Source organism: Phacochoerus africanus, chromosome 15, assembly GCF_016906955.1.
Source record: "Phacochoerus africanus isolate WHEZ1 chromosome 15, ROS_Pafr_v1, whole genome shotgun sequence".
In the NCBI taxonomy this organism is placed as follows: Eukaryota; Metazoa; Chordata; class Mammalia; order Artiodactyla; family Suidae; genus Phacochoerus; species Phacochoerus africanus.
Genome location: NC_062558.1, coordinates 3,124,951 through 3,142,247, shown reverse-complemented (window position 1 = coordinate 3,142,247; position 17,297 = coordinate 3,124,951). Strand labels below are relative to the sequence as shown.

Sequence of the window (17,297 nt, the reverse complement as noted above, 5' to 3'; positions counted from 1 at the left end):
TTAAACTCTCCCGTCAGGTTTGTGGGGAACCCAGTCATGTGAAAATGGCACACAGATGAGGGGGCTGAAGCATGATTTCTCCAAAGTACACACCAAGAATAAGTGTCAGAGCTGCTCACCCAATGGTTCTGGAAGCACAACCTCAAGCACATGCAGTGGAAAGCAAAAAGGGGCCCACAGAACGGACAAAGCTTGGGTGATTAACTGCTTTTTGAAGGCAAGGCTCATAGGACCTTTACGGCCGCCCCGTCTTGTTTTTCACCAGATCCAGAATGGCAGCGTCTGGAACTAGTGCTTCCAGACCAACTCTGAAAGGCTTATTTACTCTTAAAGGGCCCCCAGGGGAAGAAAAGGGAGAAAAACCCCAGAGATAAACACCTGGCAGTCTGCACACAACACCGGGAAGAGCCCCCTCGCCTCCCAGCCCCCTTTCAGACCAGCACAAACACAAGCGGCGGCCGGAGGAGCAGCTGTGCGCGGGGTCGCCGCAGTTGGATAATGATTTTACCATCTTCTCCCATTCGCCCCTGGATCCCTGGCTGCCCCTGGCCAGCCACAGTCCCAGTCCCCAGTCTGCTTTAGGAGTGAGTACTGTGTGAGACATTCCCTAAGCAGATTCGGGGCGGAGACAGAGGCCTAAATAATTCGAACGGGGTAGTGGGCGGGGCCGGCTCAGCCACGTTGCCAGCAGACCACAGCGAGAGGACTTTTATTTCCTGCCTTGTGGGAGGCGGTGGAGGGGGCAGTTCCAGGGGGCGGGGGGGGGGGCACCTCAGGGGTCTCAGGGCCTAGCACCCAAGGCCGGGACTCTCCCGAATTCATCCTAACTAGCAGGAAATGGTACTTGAGCAAAAAAGCCAAACTGCTTGATACTCACTTAAAAGATAAATCTCCCAAAACAAACAACTCAGACCCCCGAGGTTCTGACTCCTTTCTTCAAGAGAGCAAAAACAAAGAAAATTCCTAAGTTACAAACAGGAGGGTCAGGCCTTCCAATTCCAGACCTTTGCATGTGTTAAAGCAAAACCAAGAATAAGCAAGAAAATATGCTATTTGAATTGCGTTCAAGATGTCTTTTACAAGTGAAGCAAATTACTTCTGCATGTTCTGGGGCTCTGCAGAGTTCTGCCTTTAATGGGTAAAATTACACAATTTGCTTTTAACAGTAAACCCAAAGCCGCGGTGGCTTCAGATAGCATCGCGCTCCCGAGGGCTCCTTCCACGCAGCTCTACTCTCACAGTTTCTAAGCATTTTGGAAGGTCGCAGTTGTCCCCACTGAGTGTAGCAGGGCGAAGAGGGGCCCGGGAGGGCGCCGGCAAGGACGTGACCTGTTACTTTCCTTGCATGTTTTGGTTCTCTTCCTCCCGCGTCGCTGGTTTTGGGGGACTAGGTCTTTCTCTGATCTGCTCGGTGGTGGCCGGCGGGGCGCAGAGTCATTCTGAGTTACAGATTTATGACCAGGCCCCTGGGGGTCCCGGCTCCTAAGGGTGGGTGTCAACTGTCCCGGGCGTCTCTGCGCCAAGGGCGGGCCCCACAAGGTCCGGCTGGACGCTCCCAAGGTTCCACCTCTGCGGCCAAGCGTGTGGAGGTGCAGGCCCGAGAGTGGGCCGGAGAGGCACCTCCCGAGACTAGCGGCTGCCCACCGTCCCAGCTCCTGCTTCCCGCGCGCCCCTCCCGTCGCAGGCATATCCCTCCGGCAGGGGGCGCTGGCGCCGGACTTGCTCTGCCCATCGGGGCGGGCGAGCCTGGGACCCTGCCTCCCTGCTCGCCAGCGATCCGCCCCTCGCGCTCGTCCGGGAGGCCGGAGCCGAGCGGCGCATCCGGGCGGGGAGAGGAGGAGGACCACGAGTTCCTCGAAAGGGATCAACTCACGAAGCGCCCGGGAGGAAGGGCAGCGGACGCGCGGCCGACAGGGGTGGTGGCGCCCGGACCCCGCGCCGCGCCGGTCCCCGCGCCCCGGCCCCCACGGCCCGCGGCATGGCCGGGGGCTCACCGTTGCGGTTGCTGTGCGTCCTGGCCGTCTGGGCGGCCGCCGCGCTCCTACTCTGCGTGTCGGGGACCTCAGGTAGGACCCGCTGGTCCGCGCCCGCCCTAGAGCACGTCTTACGTGAGTGAGACGGGGGTTCGGGGCTCACGCGTCCGTCCCTTCCTTCGCGACCCTGCTCCGGCCGCCTCGCCGGCGCCGGTGCTCCCGAGCGAGGGGTGCCTGGAGGGGCCCCTCAGCGCCCGCCTGGGTTCCGTTCCCCAGCCGGCGCCCCGCTGCCCGGGGCTGCTTTCAATAAGGCGCGCTCTGGGGATGGCTAAGTGTTTCCAGAGGCCGGGCGGGCGGCGCCGGCGCCCGGGAGGAGCCCCTTGCCGGGGGTTTCCGAGGGTCGTGAGTGTGAATGCGGTCCAGCCCCGGGTCTGCAGAAGTGTCCGAGGTTCTCAGGACCTTGCATCCGCCTTGCTCGCCAAGGTTACCTTCCGGGGCTCCCGGACAGCGGCACCCCGGTATACGCGAGATTCTCCCCACCAGCGCGGGCGCCGGGTGGGACCAGGCTAAGGGAAGTGCACCTCCCGATCCCCGCCACTTGGTTGAAAGGGGATTTGGCTTCCCTTTTGTTGGCCCTTCACCCCCTCCCCCACCGCCGGGAGGTGGCGTTTTCTGTGCCTGGGATGGGGGTCCCCCGGCGGCTTTTCAGCTACTGGGGGACCTGGTCTCCTTCAGGCGGGCTGGAAGGGCGGACCCGGCTCCCGAGTGGCGTTTTCCTCGAGGGTCGCGGGCATTTGGGCTGCGTGGACCCTGGGGCGCACAGGAGCTGCCGCCTGATTAGAGGGGACCACGCCATCCTGATCTTGGGGGCACCCCCGGCCGGCACCCGGTGCGGGATTCGCGCTCACTGCCTCTGCTGGGGAGGGCGGCTGCGCCTCCAGGTCTGGAGGTTGAGGTGCCTCAAGTCCCAGAAATGTGAGAGACGCTCCTTACACCTAAGTGGGTCTCAGCGTCGCCCGTTCTGTACTTTGCGCCCGCATTTCTGGAGGCAGGTGAGAATTAGGCGACAGGCACAAGAAGAGCGCCAAGCTTTTCTCCTGTTCGGCTGCCATTTGCGTGCTCCAAGGACCGGGCCCTTTCCTGGGGGGCGTTTAGTTAGGTTTAAGCAAGAGCTGATTACGTCAGACATCCCTGATCACTTGATTTGGGAAGGGGATTTGCGTTTCTGCTGCTGTTCCTTAAAGCATAAACCGCTCAGGGTGCACGGTGCGAAGTCAGTTAACTGGATCTTCTAAGTCAGTCTGTGGGGTTCTAACCACATCCCTGCGGTTTTCTGCAACTGCCCCCGCCCCGCTAGAAACCTTCCCCGCTCTCGAGTCAGGGGATGCAGTTGCTTCCCTGTGGGGAAGGGAAGAGGGGGGCTTAACGCTGGGACTCTACTGGCGACTGCGCAGCGTTTGCGTAGTGGCCACGCGGGGGTTAATTGCCAGGCAAAACCTACCTCGCAAATCTGTGGCCGGGGGCGGTTTTTAGTTGCGTTTGCCAAGGAGGAGTTGGAGGTGGGTGATCTGAGAAAGGATGATGGGTCTGTTGCTTAAATCAAGGTTGTAACAAGAACTGGAAAGTTGCTCATTTGGGGCGGAGTAGTTTAAACGTTGCCGTCGTTTCCAGTCGAGTTTAAGACATCTCTGAGGAACAAAGCAAACCAGTGTTATTTTCGTTAATTTCTGAACCCTGTGTGGAGGGAATTTTCTTTTTCCAGGAAAAGAATAATCTCTATGAAGAGAGAGTAGGGAAGCTGTGTATAATTCTCCTCCTTCTGGAATGCTAGGTTAGCTGAAAATTCAAAGAACATAATCATATTCGAAATATGAATACAATTTTATGATTAGAGGAGATTTGGGTGTTTGGCATCTTTTCTGCTGTGAAGAGGAATCCTTGTAATTTGAGAGTATTTTATACACAAAACATAAGTTACTATGTTGAAAAGCTTATTCCAAGAGGATTTATATACGTTCTACATTTTTATAGGCGGCTCTGTTCTCTAAAGAGACAAAAACTTGATTTGAGACTATGCCTTGCCTGGGTAGGATGGGCTGGGAGTTTTGGGGTCCTCCCTCCCCGGCTTTTGACAGTGCCATGTTTACTTCTGGCTCAGATCCCTGGAGTGATGGTGGTAATAAATAATGATAGAGATCCATTTGGAAGTAAGTAAACGAAAACATCTTGAATAAGAAGACTTTGTGGAAAAAGAAAAGGTTTTATATACTATATAGGAAGCCAACATGTTTTTCTTATTATGGCTCTGTACCAAGCAAAGAAGAAGCACACATTTGAAAATTCTCAGTGTTTAATAGTGAGAGAGAGTTTAACCCTCTCGGCTACTTGATAAAAAAAAAATGCCATCTTGAGACAAGGAACACCACTGACCCAATGTGACATTCAGTGTGAGCTGCTGTACTAAAGCGTTTATAGAAACAGTGATGGGTGACCAAGGGGGGCTCTACTTTGTGAGGCTGAACTCTTAATTAGCGAAGCAAGTCATAGTTAGAGAACGGACAAGAAACTGCTTAATATTTTGCATGCCAAAAAGCAAAATGGGCTTAAAAATGTGCATTTGCCAGGAGTGGTTTTTGGTGAGGGTAGCCTGCAGATTTAGGAGGCAATGTGAAATAACTTTCTTATTTTTATCATTAAACCATTTTTCTATTGTTTGGCCCAGGTTCCATGGAAATTGGTGCTTGCATGTCGCTCTGTGGTGGTGTGATTTGCAGTAAAGTACTTGTTCCCCATGAATGTTGTGTCTCTTTAGCCTCGGTTTAACCTCCAGGACATTTAAACCTGGCAGAGTTTGGATTTATCTCCTATTCTCCGAAATCTTTTTTTGAGATCAATGGGAGAGAAATGCAGGAGGAGTAGGGGAACAGCCTGTCTGACAGGTAGGGAAGATTAATCCCCTAAAGTGGGATTTCTAAAGCAAGGTTTCAGCTGCAGAAGTGGCAGTCTTTTAAAATGCATTCCAGGGGAGGCCAGAATGTGGGAAGTTATCATTATCATTGAAATGGGAACTAGATGTGAAAGGCTTGGCCTCCCTAATCTGCAGAACCTTGGCTACTCTGCTTAAGTATAGGAAATTTGTGTACTCTAACTCTTCTCCCAGGGAGGGCTGTAATTATATAATTCCAATTTGTAGTCAGGGAAAAGAGAGTGGGCTACTGTTGTCTCCACCCAAGGTTTAGAACCATCTTCTAAGATGTTCACTGATGTCAGGGGCCTTTTGGTGTTTACCTGGTCCATTCCCTGGGAACCTGGAGGGGGACCAGCAGCATCCTGGGGTTCCCACCTGGAGAAGGGCTGGGCTGTGAAGCTTTGGGTTTATCCTGCTGTGCCCCCACGGGGAGCTCCTTATGGGCTGTGATGTGGCTCTGTTCCTGGTAAAGAAAATCCTCATGAAGATATTTCCTTCTTGGGGGACCCTGTGGTGACTGCCAGGTGCGCTCCATGAATACCATGCATGGATGGTGTCAAAGCAGAGTAACCCGGGGGCTTTGCTTTGCAGAGGAAGTGCTACTGGTTAAGCCTGGATTTTACATGGCCAATAGCAATTTCGTTTAAGGATGGTTGGGGTAAAAGGACTGGTTTTGCAAACATTGCTTCTCAGTGACTTTTTGGGTTCTTTGGTTTTGTGTTGTCGGGACTGCATCACTGTAACAGACTGTTAGGAGTTTAGTGGGCAGTGTGGATTTATTGAGTTTTGAAGTAAAAATCTAAGCAACAAGAGTAGCTCTGGCCCACATTAATTATGGCTGCTTCTGGCTAGGGTTTGTACCGGCCTCCTTCTCCTAGCATGTATTTATTTGGTTTTGCCGAGGAGCCTTGCCAAGTTGGAAAGTTGGAAATAAGGGCGGAACAGCTCTGCTTGCATGTGCAGTTGTTATAAAATATGTCTGGGGTGTGATCTGTTTAAAATCATATTAACAGAGTGGCCACGGAATTGTTGAACAACATTGGGAAGGCTTTTCAAAACGAAGGAATTGTTTTGGTGTGGGTTTGTATATACCATTTTGGGGACTTCTGTTTTTGTTTTTTAAAATTCTATGTCTGAAATAACAACAGCGACAACAAAATCAAAAAAACCAAAGGGCAGGAAATAATTACAGCCTAATTAGACCGAGTGGCTGGTCCTCTAGAAAGTCTTAAGTTCCAGTGGGATGTGGTGGTGTGTGTGTCTTTAATTGTCATTGGAATGAGCTTCAGTAAGCACGCTGTCACTTTGGAGATGTTATCTGGGGAGAATGTGGCTGCTTCTTCAAATCCTCTGTGAGTGGGGGAGGGTTTCCCCCAAGTCCCAAATGCCCCCAGCCTAATGGTTTCCACACCCCAGTGTCCTCCTGGAGGGCTAGTTAATCCAACATGCAGTCAAAAGACAGAAATCCTCATTGTAGCCTTCTGTTGTGGGTTACAGTATCTGCTAGACTCATGCATCTGTAAGTTAAAATTAATTAAGCTGAAATGAAATGAAAGATGGAATTCCTCCATGGCACTAGCTGCATTGCAGTGGCTGCTTGTGGCAGGTGGTTCGAATGGCCCACGTACATAGAGGACATTGCCACCATTGCAGGAAGTTCTGTTGGCCATCACTTGTGCTCTTTGTCCAGAGTCTGTGTGCTTATCACTTCTTTCAGAAATGTCTTGTGGAGTCCAGAGCAAGGAGGGGCTTCATCTTGTTTGCTCAGAGTTTTGTTTGTTGACTGTGGGAAATTTGAAGACAAAAACGAACTTGATTGCTCTAATCTGTGGAAACAAAGGGCCCTGCCTCCAAAGGGGCTTAGCAGATTGCGTGTTGACCAAGGCAACAAAACTAGCATACGCCATACAGGGCTGATTTTGGGGAAATGTCAGTTTGTAAGAATTTGCATGTCAGGGGCTAGACAAGATTCTATGAACACGTGTGTGCCTGACTGACTTTGGGAGGGGCGACCCCATGGCTGCAGTGCCCTTAAAAAAGCCCATGAAATGGTGCAAGTGATGGCTGTTTACTCAAATTAAGCTGAGTCTGACGTAATGCGAGAGCTTCAAGTGGTGAAAGGAAACAAATGCCACCGGAAGAAGGTTTAAAGTGTGGATTCAAAGAATTCCCTGCACCAGAAAGGCTGAGGAGACTTGCCAGCTGCACTATGCCAGGCACGTTGGGGGGAGGGGTGTGGGCAAAAGCAGTTTCCCAGGTGGAGAAAGGAATCACAGAAGGGGATGAAGAGGGAGTGGGGAGGTGACATTTAAGGACATGCTCATGGACGAATTCACAGAGAAGTCTGAACCGAGTCTTAAGGGCATCAGCTAAGAATTTCCAAAGACTTCCTGGAGAGAGCAGAAGATCTGGGATAACGCTTGAGAGCGGCCAACCCTCGCGAGATCTTCTCATTTACCCCGATAACTGCCTCGTGGGATGCAGTGGAATGTGTTTGCAGACAGCAAAGGACTGAGAGAGAGGCTGACCTGGGAAGAGGTAGTAGGAACTAAAAGCAGCCAGAGCAACATCCTCAGAGTAGCGGAAAAACGTGTGATGTCAAGAGTGTGAGGATCTTAGCTCCCAGGCAAATTCAGGATGGGATGTGATAAGCAGGGCAAAGGATAGTGAGCTGCAGCCTTGTTTTAGGAGATAATTTGGCAGCAGCGGGGCGGCGGCGGGGGGGCGGGGGGGGGGGGGGGGAGTGCTGGGGGTGGGGATGCTGGGGGTGGGGAATGGGCAGTTAGACGGTGGTGTTTGCACCCAAGAAAGGAGGTACATGAAGAATCGAGGGACTTGGTTTTGAATTTGTTGGGGGGATTCCCAGAGGAGGTCCTGGTTGATGAGCATCCTGGGAAGACGCTAAGTCAGAAGGCAAAGCCCACTCACTCCTTAGGGATCTGGAGGAGGGATGGCACATAACATTTTGAGTCCTGGCAGACAACCGGCATGGGGAAGGAGAGTGAGTAGGATTTGGGGGAGGATGTGAGGAACTGAACGAGATGTTAGAGTCCATCTAGAAAGTGAGCAACCCACACGTGGATGGTAAGAGGGGTGTAGGAAAGGAGCCACAGGTTGAAAACGCTTTCAGGTGCAGCCTCTGGGTCACTTCCGGTTGAGTGTCTGCCTCTGAAGCCCTAGTGTAGAATGTTATTTTATGTCTTCAACTCTTATAGAATATTTGGAAATAACATTTGAAAATTGGGAATTTTTTTTTTTTGGTCTTTTTGGGGCGGCACCTGCAGCATATGGAGGTTCCCAGGCTAGGGGTCTCATCGGAGCTGTAGCCCCCGGCCTACAGCACAGCCACAGCAATGCCAGATCCAAGCCGTGTCTGCGACCTACACCACAGCTCATGGCGATGCCAGGTCCTTAACCTACTGAGAGAGGCCAGGGATTGAACCCACGTCCTCATGGATGCTAGTCGGGTTTGTTAACCACTGAGCCATGACAGGAACTCCAAGGAATTTGGGTATTTTCTAACACAGGGAAATAACCCCCCAGGTCACCATGTCATACAGTCTTTGTATAACATGGGGTGTGTTTCGAGAGCAGCTTAAAATAGTGAAAAGGTAAGGACCACAGTAAGTCTGTAGGAGGAGATGGTGACGGGGGAGCTCTGTCTTAAGTGAACATGAGACCAGAAGGGAGGGCAGGAGTGGAGGGATTTGGCTGGTTGTGCATCCGCTTATTTTGCCGAAAGAAACACAGGAAGGAGAAGCTAGAAAGTGACATTGGTTACCTCAGTTTTCTTTTTTCTTTTTTTTTTTTTTTTTGGTTAAAGTAAAACATGCAGGAGTTCCCGCTGTGGTGCAGCAGTATCTGTGGTGTCTCTGGAGCACTGGGTCGAAGGTTCAGTGCCCTGCCCCTACACAGGGGCTTAAGGATTTGGCCTTGCCGAAGCTGTGGACTAGGTCACAGCTAAGACTCGGATCTGATCCCTGGCCTGGGAACTCCATATGCCACGGGGTGGCCAAAAAAGGACAAGGAAAAAAAATGAATGGCCTTGGCATCATTGTCATTTGTTGCATATGTAGAGTTTATTTCTGGGCTGTCTGTTCCATTGGTTTATGTGTCTGTCCTTATGCCAATGTTTTGATTTCCACAGCTTTTTAGTATGTTTTGAAATCAAGATATGAGTGCTCCAACATTGTTTTCTTTTTTAAGATTGTTTTGTCTGGAGTTCCTGTCGTGGCTCAGCGGTTAGTGAACCCGACTGACATCCATGAAGACGTGGGTTCGATCCCTGGCCTTGCTCAGTGGGTTAAAGATATGGTGTTGCCATGAGCTGTGGTGTAGGCCAGTGGCTTCAGCTCTAATTTGACCCCTAGCCTGGGAACCTCCATGTGTTAAGGGTGCAGCCCTAAAAAAACAGAAAAAAGTGTATATATTGTTTTGGCTATTTGGGATCCTTTGGCATTCCATAAGAATTTAAGGATGGATTTTTCTCTTTTTACAAAAAATGTCACTGGAACCTTGATAAAGTTTGCACTGAGTCTGCACATTGCTTTAGGGGCCTCTTAATAGGTCTTCTAGTCCACAAACACAGGCCATGTTTCCATTTATTTAGATGTTCTTTAATTTCTCTCAACAATGTTTTGTAGTTTTCAGTGTACAAGTCTTTCATCCACTTAATTCAGTTTATTCCTAGTATATATTCTTTTTGACGCTTTTGTGAATGGAATTGTTTTATTAATTTCCGTTTTTGGATTGATTTTTGTTAGTGTATAGACGTGATTGATTTTGCTTTTTGATTTTATATCCTACAAGTTTGTTTAATTTATTAGCTCAAATAGAATTTTTGTGTATCTGTATGTAAGATGATGCCATCTGTAAACAGAGATAAATTTACTTCTTTCTTTCCAATTCTGGAAGCCCTTTTATTTATTTTCTTATTTTTGCCTAATGTGGTTTGTCTAGAACTTCCAACGTTATGCTTTTTTTTTTTTTGTCTTTTTGCCATTTTTAGGGCCACTCCCGTGGCATATGGAGGTTCCCAGGCTAGGGGTCTACTCAGAGCTATAGCCGCCAGCCTACGCCACAGCCACAGCAACTCGGGATCTGAGCCGTGTCAGCAACCTACACCACAGCTCATGGCAACGCCGGATCCTTAACCGACTGAGCAAGGCCAGGGATTGAACCCTCAACCTCATGGTTCCTAGTCGGATTTGTTAACTACTGTGCCACGACAGGAGCTCCTTTTTTTGTCTTTTTAGACTGTACCTCCGGCATATGGAGGTTCCCAGGCTAGGGGTTGAATTGGAGCTACAACTGCTGGCCTACACACGGCCACAGCAACTTGGGATCGGAGCCTTGTCTGTGACCTACACCACAGCTCACGGCAACGCCGGGTCCTTAACCCACTGATTGAGGCCAGGGATCGAACCCCCGTCCTCTTGGATACTAGTTAGATTCATTTCTATTGCACCGCAATGGGAACTCCTTTACAGTATTTTTTTTTTTTTTTAAAGTTTCCTTCTATTCTTAGTCTCATTTTTTGGTATAGTTTTGACTTTAGGAACATGTTAATGTTTTACATGTCAAAAGGTAAAGTTAAATCCCTGAAGATGGCAGGAAACTAAAACTGAATGCAAATGAGTAAATAAACTCAACTACACTGCAAATGAATACCATAAGCACACTGACAAGGGAAACTTAGTTCAAGTGAATGGGGACCCAGGACTTTGACCATATATCCTCAGTCTAGAGGAAAACCAAACCAAACCAAACCTGAAAACAATCTTGCCCTTTTAGTAGGTTTGTTTTTCATGGTAGTATGGATGTTATCATTCTGAAACTTTTGTTTAAATTGTAGGATTGGGCAAATCAGGTGTGTGGGTAGCATTGGAACCAGGGTTCCCACTGGGGAAAAAGGGAAATACAAGTGAGGAATGAGGAAAGACAAGGAGGAACTCAGATGGGTTGGGTTGGAAGTTGGAGAGATTGATATAACTTAGCATTTGATATACACATAATGTGTATAAAATAGTATAAGGAGTTCCAGCTATGGCGCAGGGATAAGGATCTGGCATTGCCGCAGCTGTGGCATATGTTGCAGCTGTGTCTCAGATTTGATCCCTGGCCTGGGAACCTCCATATGCTGCAGGAGCAGCCAAAAAAGGAAAAAAGTAGTATATATTAAAATTATAAACTCATATTCACAAGTAAAATTTTCCTATTCATTAACTATATTAACAGTTACTTCATAGCACCTCATTTGCAATGAGCACTCTTAGTGTCCAGAGCTTGGTTTCTAAATACTGTTACACATTATAGTTACTAGAATATCTTGGAGAAATGACTGATTATAGGGCCAGGACAGAGAAAATTCCAAGATGAGCCAGGAGCATATTCTTGTGGTAGGAAGTAAGTGATCAGTAGTGGGAACATGTCAAATTTACAGGGGCCAGCTTAGAAGCGTTCCAGTGGTCAAATCTGGGACAATGTAAGCATCAAATAAATAAGGACAAGCGTGGATTATACATGGAACAAAATAGAAATCTATAACTCAACACTAATAATAAGTAAATAAATAGAGTTTGCCCTCTGTATCTGCAGGTCTGGCATTCTCTGATTCAACCAACCATGGATCAAACATATTTGTTCCCTAGTGGCCTCGCAGTTAAGGATCTGGTGTTGTCACTGCTGTGGCTCAGGTCAGTGCTGTGGTGCAGGTTCCATTCCTGACCCGGAAACTTCTGCATGCCCTGAGCAAGGCCAAAAAATTTAAAAAAATTTTAAAAATTCCAGAAAGTTAAAAAAGTAGAACTTGAGTTGGGTGCAAACTGGCAGTGATTTACATAACATTTACATTGTATTTATAGCTATTTACAAAACATTTGTGTTGCATTAGGTATTAGAAGTCATCTAGAGATGCTGTGGGAATCATAACATCTTATGATATGATTATATGGGAAGATGTGCATAGGTTAGAGTAAATACGACACTGTTTTACATAAGAGTCTTGAACAACCTTGGATTTTGGTATCAGTAGTGGGTGAGGGGGTAGGAGATTGTCCTGGAACAATCCCTCAGGGACACTGAGGAGCAACTGTAGTTAAATGCATGTGCTATTTTCCTAAGGCTGCTATAGCCAAGTATCATAAACTCGGTGACTTAAAACAACCGACATTTTTGGAGGCTGCAAGTCCAAAATCAAGGTGTCAGCAGTCTCTGCTCCCTCTGAAGGCCCTGAGGGAGAATCCTTTCTTGCCTCTTTCAGTTCCTGGTGGCTCCTGGCTTTCCTTGGCTCGTAGCAGCATCACTCCGATCTCTTCTCCATCTTCACATATGCTCCTCTTTCCTAGATGTCTCTCTGTGTCCCTTCTTCTTATAAGGACAGCTGTTATTGGGTTTAGGCCCACCTTTTTTTTGTTGGTCTTTTTAGGGCCACACCCATGGCATATGGAAATTCCCAGGCGAGGGGTCAAATTGGAGCTGTAGCTGCTGGCCTATACCTCGGCCACAGCACCTCCAGATCCGAGCCACATCTGCAACCTACACCACAGCTCACAGCAATGCCAGGTCCTTAACCCACTGAACAAGGCCAGGGACTGAACCTGCGTCCTCATGGATGCTAGTCAGATTTGTTTCCACTGAACCACATGGGAACTCCTAGGCCCACTTTATTTTTTTTTTATTTTTTTTGGGGGGGGACATAATTAAATTTATTTTATTTTATTTTATTTTTATAATTTTTTTATTTTCCCACTGTACAGCAAGGGGGTCAGGTTATCCTTACATGTGTACACTACAATTACATTTTTCCCCCCACCCTTTCTTCTGTTGCAACATGAGTATCTAGACAAAGTTCTCAATGCTATTCAGCAGGATCTCCTTGTACATCTATTCTAACTTGTGTCTGATAAGCCCAAGCTCCCGATCCCTCCCACTCCCTCCCCCTCCCATCAGGCAGCCACAAGTCTCTTCTCCAAGTCCATGATTTTCTTTTCTGAGGAGATGTTCATTTGTGCTGGATATTAGATTCCAGGTATAAGTGATATCATATGGTATTTGTCTTTGTCTTTCTGGCTCATTTCACTCAGGATGAGATTCTCTAGTTCCATCCATGTTGCTGCAAATGGCATGATGTCATTCTTTTTTATGGCTGAGTAGTATTCCATTGTGTATATATACCACCTCTTCCGAATCCAATCATCTGTCGATGGACATTTGGGTTGTTTCCATGTCCTGGCTATTGTGAATAGTGCTGCAATGAACATGCGGGTGCACGTGTCTCTTTTAAGGAGAGTTTTTTCCGGATAGATGCCCAAGAGTGGGATTGCGGGGTCATACAGAAGTTCTATGTATAGATTTCTAAGGTATCTCCAAACTGTTCTCCATAGTGGCTGTACCAGTTGACATTCCCACCAACAGTGCAGGAGGGTTCCCTTTTCTCCACACCCCCTCCAGCACTTGTTATTTGTGGATTTATTAATGATGGCCATTCTGACTGGTGTGAGGTGGTATCTCGTGGTAGTTTTGATTTGCATTTCTCTTATAATCAGCGATGTTGAGCATTTTTTCATGTGTTTGTTGGCCGTCTGTATATCTTCTTTGGAGAAATGTCTATTCAGGTCTTTTGCCCATTTTTCCATTGATTGATTGGCTTTTTTGCTGTTGGGTTGTATAAGTTGTTTATATATTCTAGAGATTAAGCCCTTGTCGGTTGCATCATTTGAAACTATTTTCTCCCATTCTGTAAGTTGTCTTTTTGTTTTCTTTTGGGTTTCCTTTGCTGTGCAAAAGCTTTTCAGTTTGATGAGGTCCCATGGGTTTATTTTTGCTCTAATCTCTATTGCTTTGGGAGACTGACCTGAGAAAATATTCATGATGTTGATGTCAGAGAGTGTTTTGCCTATGTTTTCTTCTAGGAGTTTGATGGTGTCCTGTCGTATATTTAAGTCTTTCAGCCATTTGGAGTTTATTTTTGTGCATGGTGTGAGGGTGTGTTCTAGTTTCATTGCTTTGCATGCAGCTGTCCAGGTTTCCCAGCAATGCTTGCTGAATAGACTTTCTTTTTCCCATTTGATGTTCTTGCCTCCCTTGTCAAAGATGAATTGACCATAGGTGTCAGGGTTTATTTCCGGGTTCTCTATTCTGTTCCATTGGTCTGTCTGTCTGTTTGGATCCCAGTACCACACTGTTTTGATGACTGTGGCTTTGTAGTATTTCTTGAAGTCTGGGAGAGTTATGCCTCCTGCTTGGTTTTTGTTTCTCAGGATTGCTTTGGCGATTCTGGGTCTTTTGTGGTTCCATATAAATGTTTGGATTGTTTGTTCTAGTTCTGTTTAAAATGTCATGGGTAATTTGATAGGGATTGCATTGAATCTGTAGATTGCTTTGGGTAGTATGGCCATTTTTACAATATTGATTTTCCCAATCCAGGAACATGGAATATCTTTCCATTTCTTTACATCTTCTTTGATTTCTTTGATTAAAGTTTTATAGTTCTCGGCATATAAGTCCTTTACCTCCTTGGTCAGGTGTATTCCGAGGTATTTGATTTTGTGAGGTGCAATTTTAAAAGGTATTGTATTTTTGTATTCCTTTTCTAATATTTCACTGCTAGTATACAGAAATGCAACTGACTTCTGAATGTTAATCTTATATCCTGCTACTTTGCTGAATTTATTAATCAGTTCAAGTAGTTTTGGGGTTGAGTCCTTAGGGTTTTCTATGTATAGTATCATGTCATCTGCATACAGTGACAGTTTTATCTCTTCTCTTCCTATATGGATGCTAGGCCCACTTTGAATCCAGAATGATTTCATCTTGAGAGCCTCAACTCATTACTTCTGCAGAAACTATGTTCAAGTAAGGTCACGTTTGAACTTCTGGGTAGATGTGAGTTTGGGGGACACTATTTATCCTATTATATTACATCAGTGAATGGAAGAGAGGGTAAAGGGAGGGCACTTCCATACAATAAAATGCCAGTTAATAAAGGTGAGGTGACTTTTTTTTTTTTTTAATTACATTTTGTAATTGTGCAGTTGATTTGGACAAGAGTCTTCAGTGAATGTGGAAGACAATTAAATAGGGCCCTGTTTGATGCGGGGCAGAGGGTGTTGGTGGATCAAAGTATTTCCCCACAGAGCCCTTATTTGCAAGGGCACACTTAGTGACTACAGACCGGAGAAAGCAGGTGACACCTTACTCGGTGACCAAGGCTCACAAAACCACTGTGGGCCAGTGGACCTCGTCTTTATGGTAAGGATGCCACTTAGCCTGTATTCCAGCTGGAACAGTAAGGACGTCATTCCAGCTGGGGATGCGGATCCTGAATTGGATGGTGCCAACCCCAGGAGGCCCCACCGGAGAGGCATTTTATGAAAGAACTGGCGTATAGTAGAAAAATGTCAGTGTCATGAAGGACAAAGCTCAGAAATGAGTCCAACTTAAAGGAGATTCTAGGACGAGACCAGTAAATTTGAAGCAAGATTCTGGACAGGACTGGGCTGGAGTGAAAACTTACATGCACATCGTTGGAACCTTTGATGACATTGGAATGCGGAGATAAAAGTTCACGTTCCTGAATTTTTTTAATTGTACAGATGAGGTTCTGTAAGAGAACATCCTTGGTTTTAGGAGATATATACTTAAGGGGTAAAGGCGTGATGTGTGCAATTTACTCTCCATTCAGGATAAACAGTGTGAGTGTGGAGAGAGAGTGATGAAGCACGTGGGCTGAGAGGTGAAAAATGAGTGAATCTGGGTAATGCGTATAAGCGAGGTCTGTGCATGGATCGTCCAACTCTGGGGGAAATTTGAGATTATTTCAAAATAACGGACCAAAATTATGTTAATTGATACAAATGTGTGACTGACTAGAGCTGGTAGAATCAACAATAGAATTAGTAAATTCCCTTAAGAGAAAGACGATCATAATTTGGGGAGTTCCCACTGTGGCTCAGCAGATTGAGAATCTGACCAGTGTCCATGAGGATGCTAGTTCAATTCCTGGCCTCCCTCAGTGGGTTATGGATCCTGCATTGCTGTGGCTGTGGTGTAGGCCGGCAGTTGCAGCTCTGATTCGACCCCAGCCCAGGAATTTTCATATGCTACGGATGTGACCATAGGAAGGAAAAAAAAGAAAACAAACAGTTATAATTTTATGGGCAGTGGTGTCTGAACTCACCCAGAGATGGGGCAGGGCAGGCTTCTCGGGCCTTTCAAGCCAGACAACACTTCGTCAAGAAAGGAACATCAGGAGTTCCCGTTGTGACTCAGTGGTTAACGAATCTGACTAGGAACCATGAGGTTTCGGGTTCGATCCCTGACTTCAATCAGTGGGTTAAGGATCCGGCGTTGCTGTGGGCTGTGGTGTAGGTCGAAGACGCGGCTCAGATCCTCTGCTGTGGCTGTGGCGTAGGCTGGCGGCTACAGCTCCGATTGGACCCCTAACCTGGGAACCTCCGTATGCCGAGGGTGCGGCCCTAGAAAAGATACTAAAAAAAAAAAAAAAAAAAAAGATAGGAAAATCACCAAGTCGTAGTCCAATTTCTGGATTGCCAGAATTTCTAACATGTTTTTCCTTAGCCTTATATTATAGAAAACTTCAAATGTACATACAATCAGACTGGTACAATGAACCCCTATGTATTCTTCACTCAGCTTCAACAGGTACCTCGTTCTGTTAATTTCATCTCATTTCTTCCCACCCACTTAATGGATCCCAGCTTTAATTTTTTTTATTTGTAAATACATCAGCATGAATGGTAAGAACTGTTGTCCACATAATCTCTGTACTGTTATCACAGGCAAGTGTTACCGGATACCCAAGCCCTGCCCGGCTTCCCCAGCTTCCTGGAAAATGGCCTTTTACACTTGGTTTGTTTGCAGCAGGACCCAGGCCATATGCCCATTAACCTTGATTTTCAGAGTCCTCGTTGTGGCTCAGCAGGTTAAGAACCCGACTAGTATCCATGAAGATTCAGGTTCGATCCCTGGCCTCGCTCAGTGGGTTAAGGATTCAGCTGCAAGCTGTGGCATAGATCAAAGATGCAGCTCCCATCTAGTGTTGCTGTGGCTGTGGCCAGCAGCTGCAGCTCCAGTTCCACCCCGAGCCTGGGAACTTCTGTATGCTGCAGGTGCAGCCCTAAAAAGATTAAAACAACAACAACAACAACAAAACACCTTGGTTTTCACCATCAGAAGGGCCTTCAGGAGATCCCGGGATTCCCGCTGCGTCTGATGTTCCAAATTCCAGCAGGTGTAGGTGCTGCTTCTCTGCATTTCCAGGGCTCTGGGCACTCTGCTTTGGAGGGACCCCCACAGAGCCAGGTCCTGGTGCACTGGCCTGGGTACCCTCCTTG

The 17,297-nt window shown here is 47.2% G+C and overlaps 1 protein-coding gene across 3 annotated transcripts in view; it reads left to right on the top strand.

Annotated features, from left to right (window-relative positions):
* Positions 1–1,781: 1,781 nt before the first annotated feature.
* Positions 1,782–17,297, top strand: part of ROR2 (receptor tyrosine kinase like orphan receptor 2) — a 229,439-nt gene continuing 213,923 nt past the window's right edge. Inside the window, exon 1 of one of the 3 annotated variants that reach the window (XM_047760487.1) lies at positions 1,782–2,066. In XM_047760487.1, coding sequence (XP_047616443.1) covers positions 1,979–2,066 — 88 coding nt within the window. In that variant the 5' untranslated portion in view covers positions 1,782–1,978. The remainder of the gene's footprint in view (positions 2,067–17,297) is intronic. The other 2 variants (XR_007132185.1, XM_047760486.1) reach the window with 2 other exon arrangements.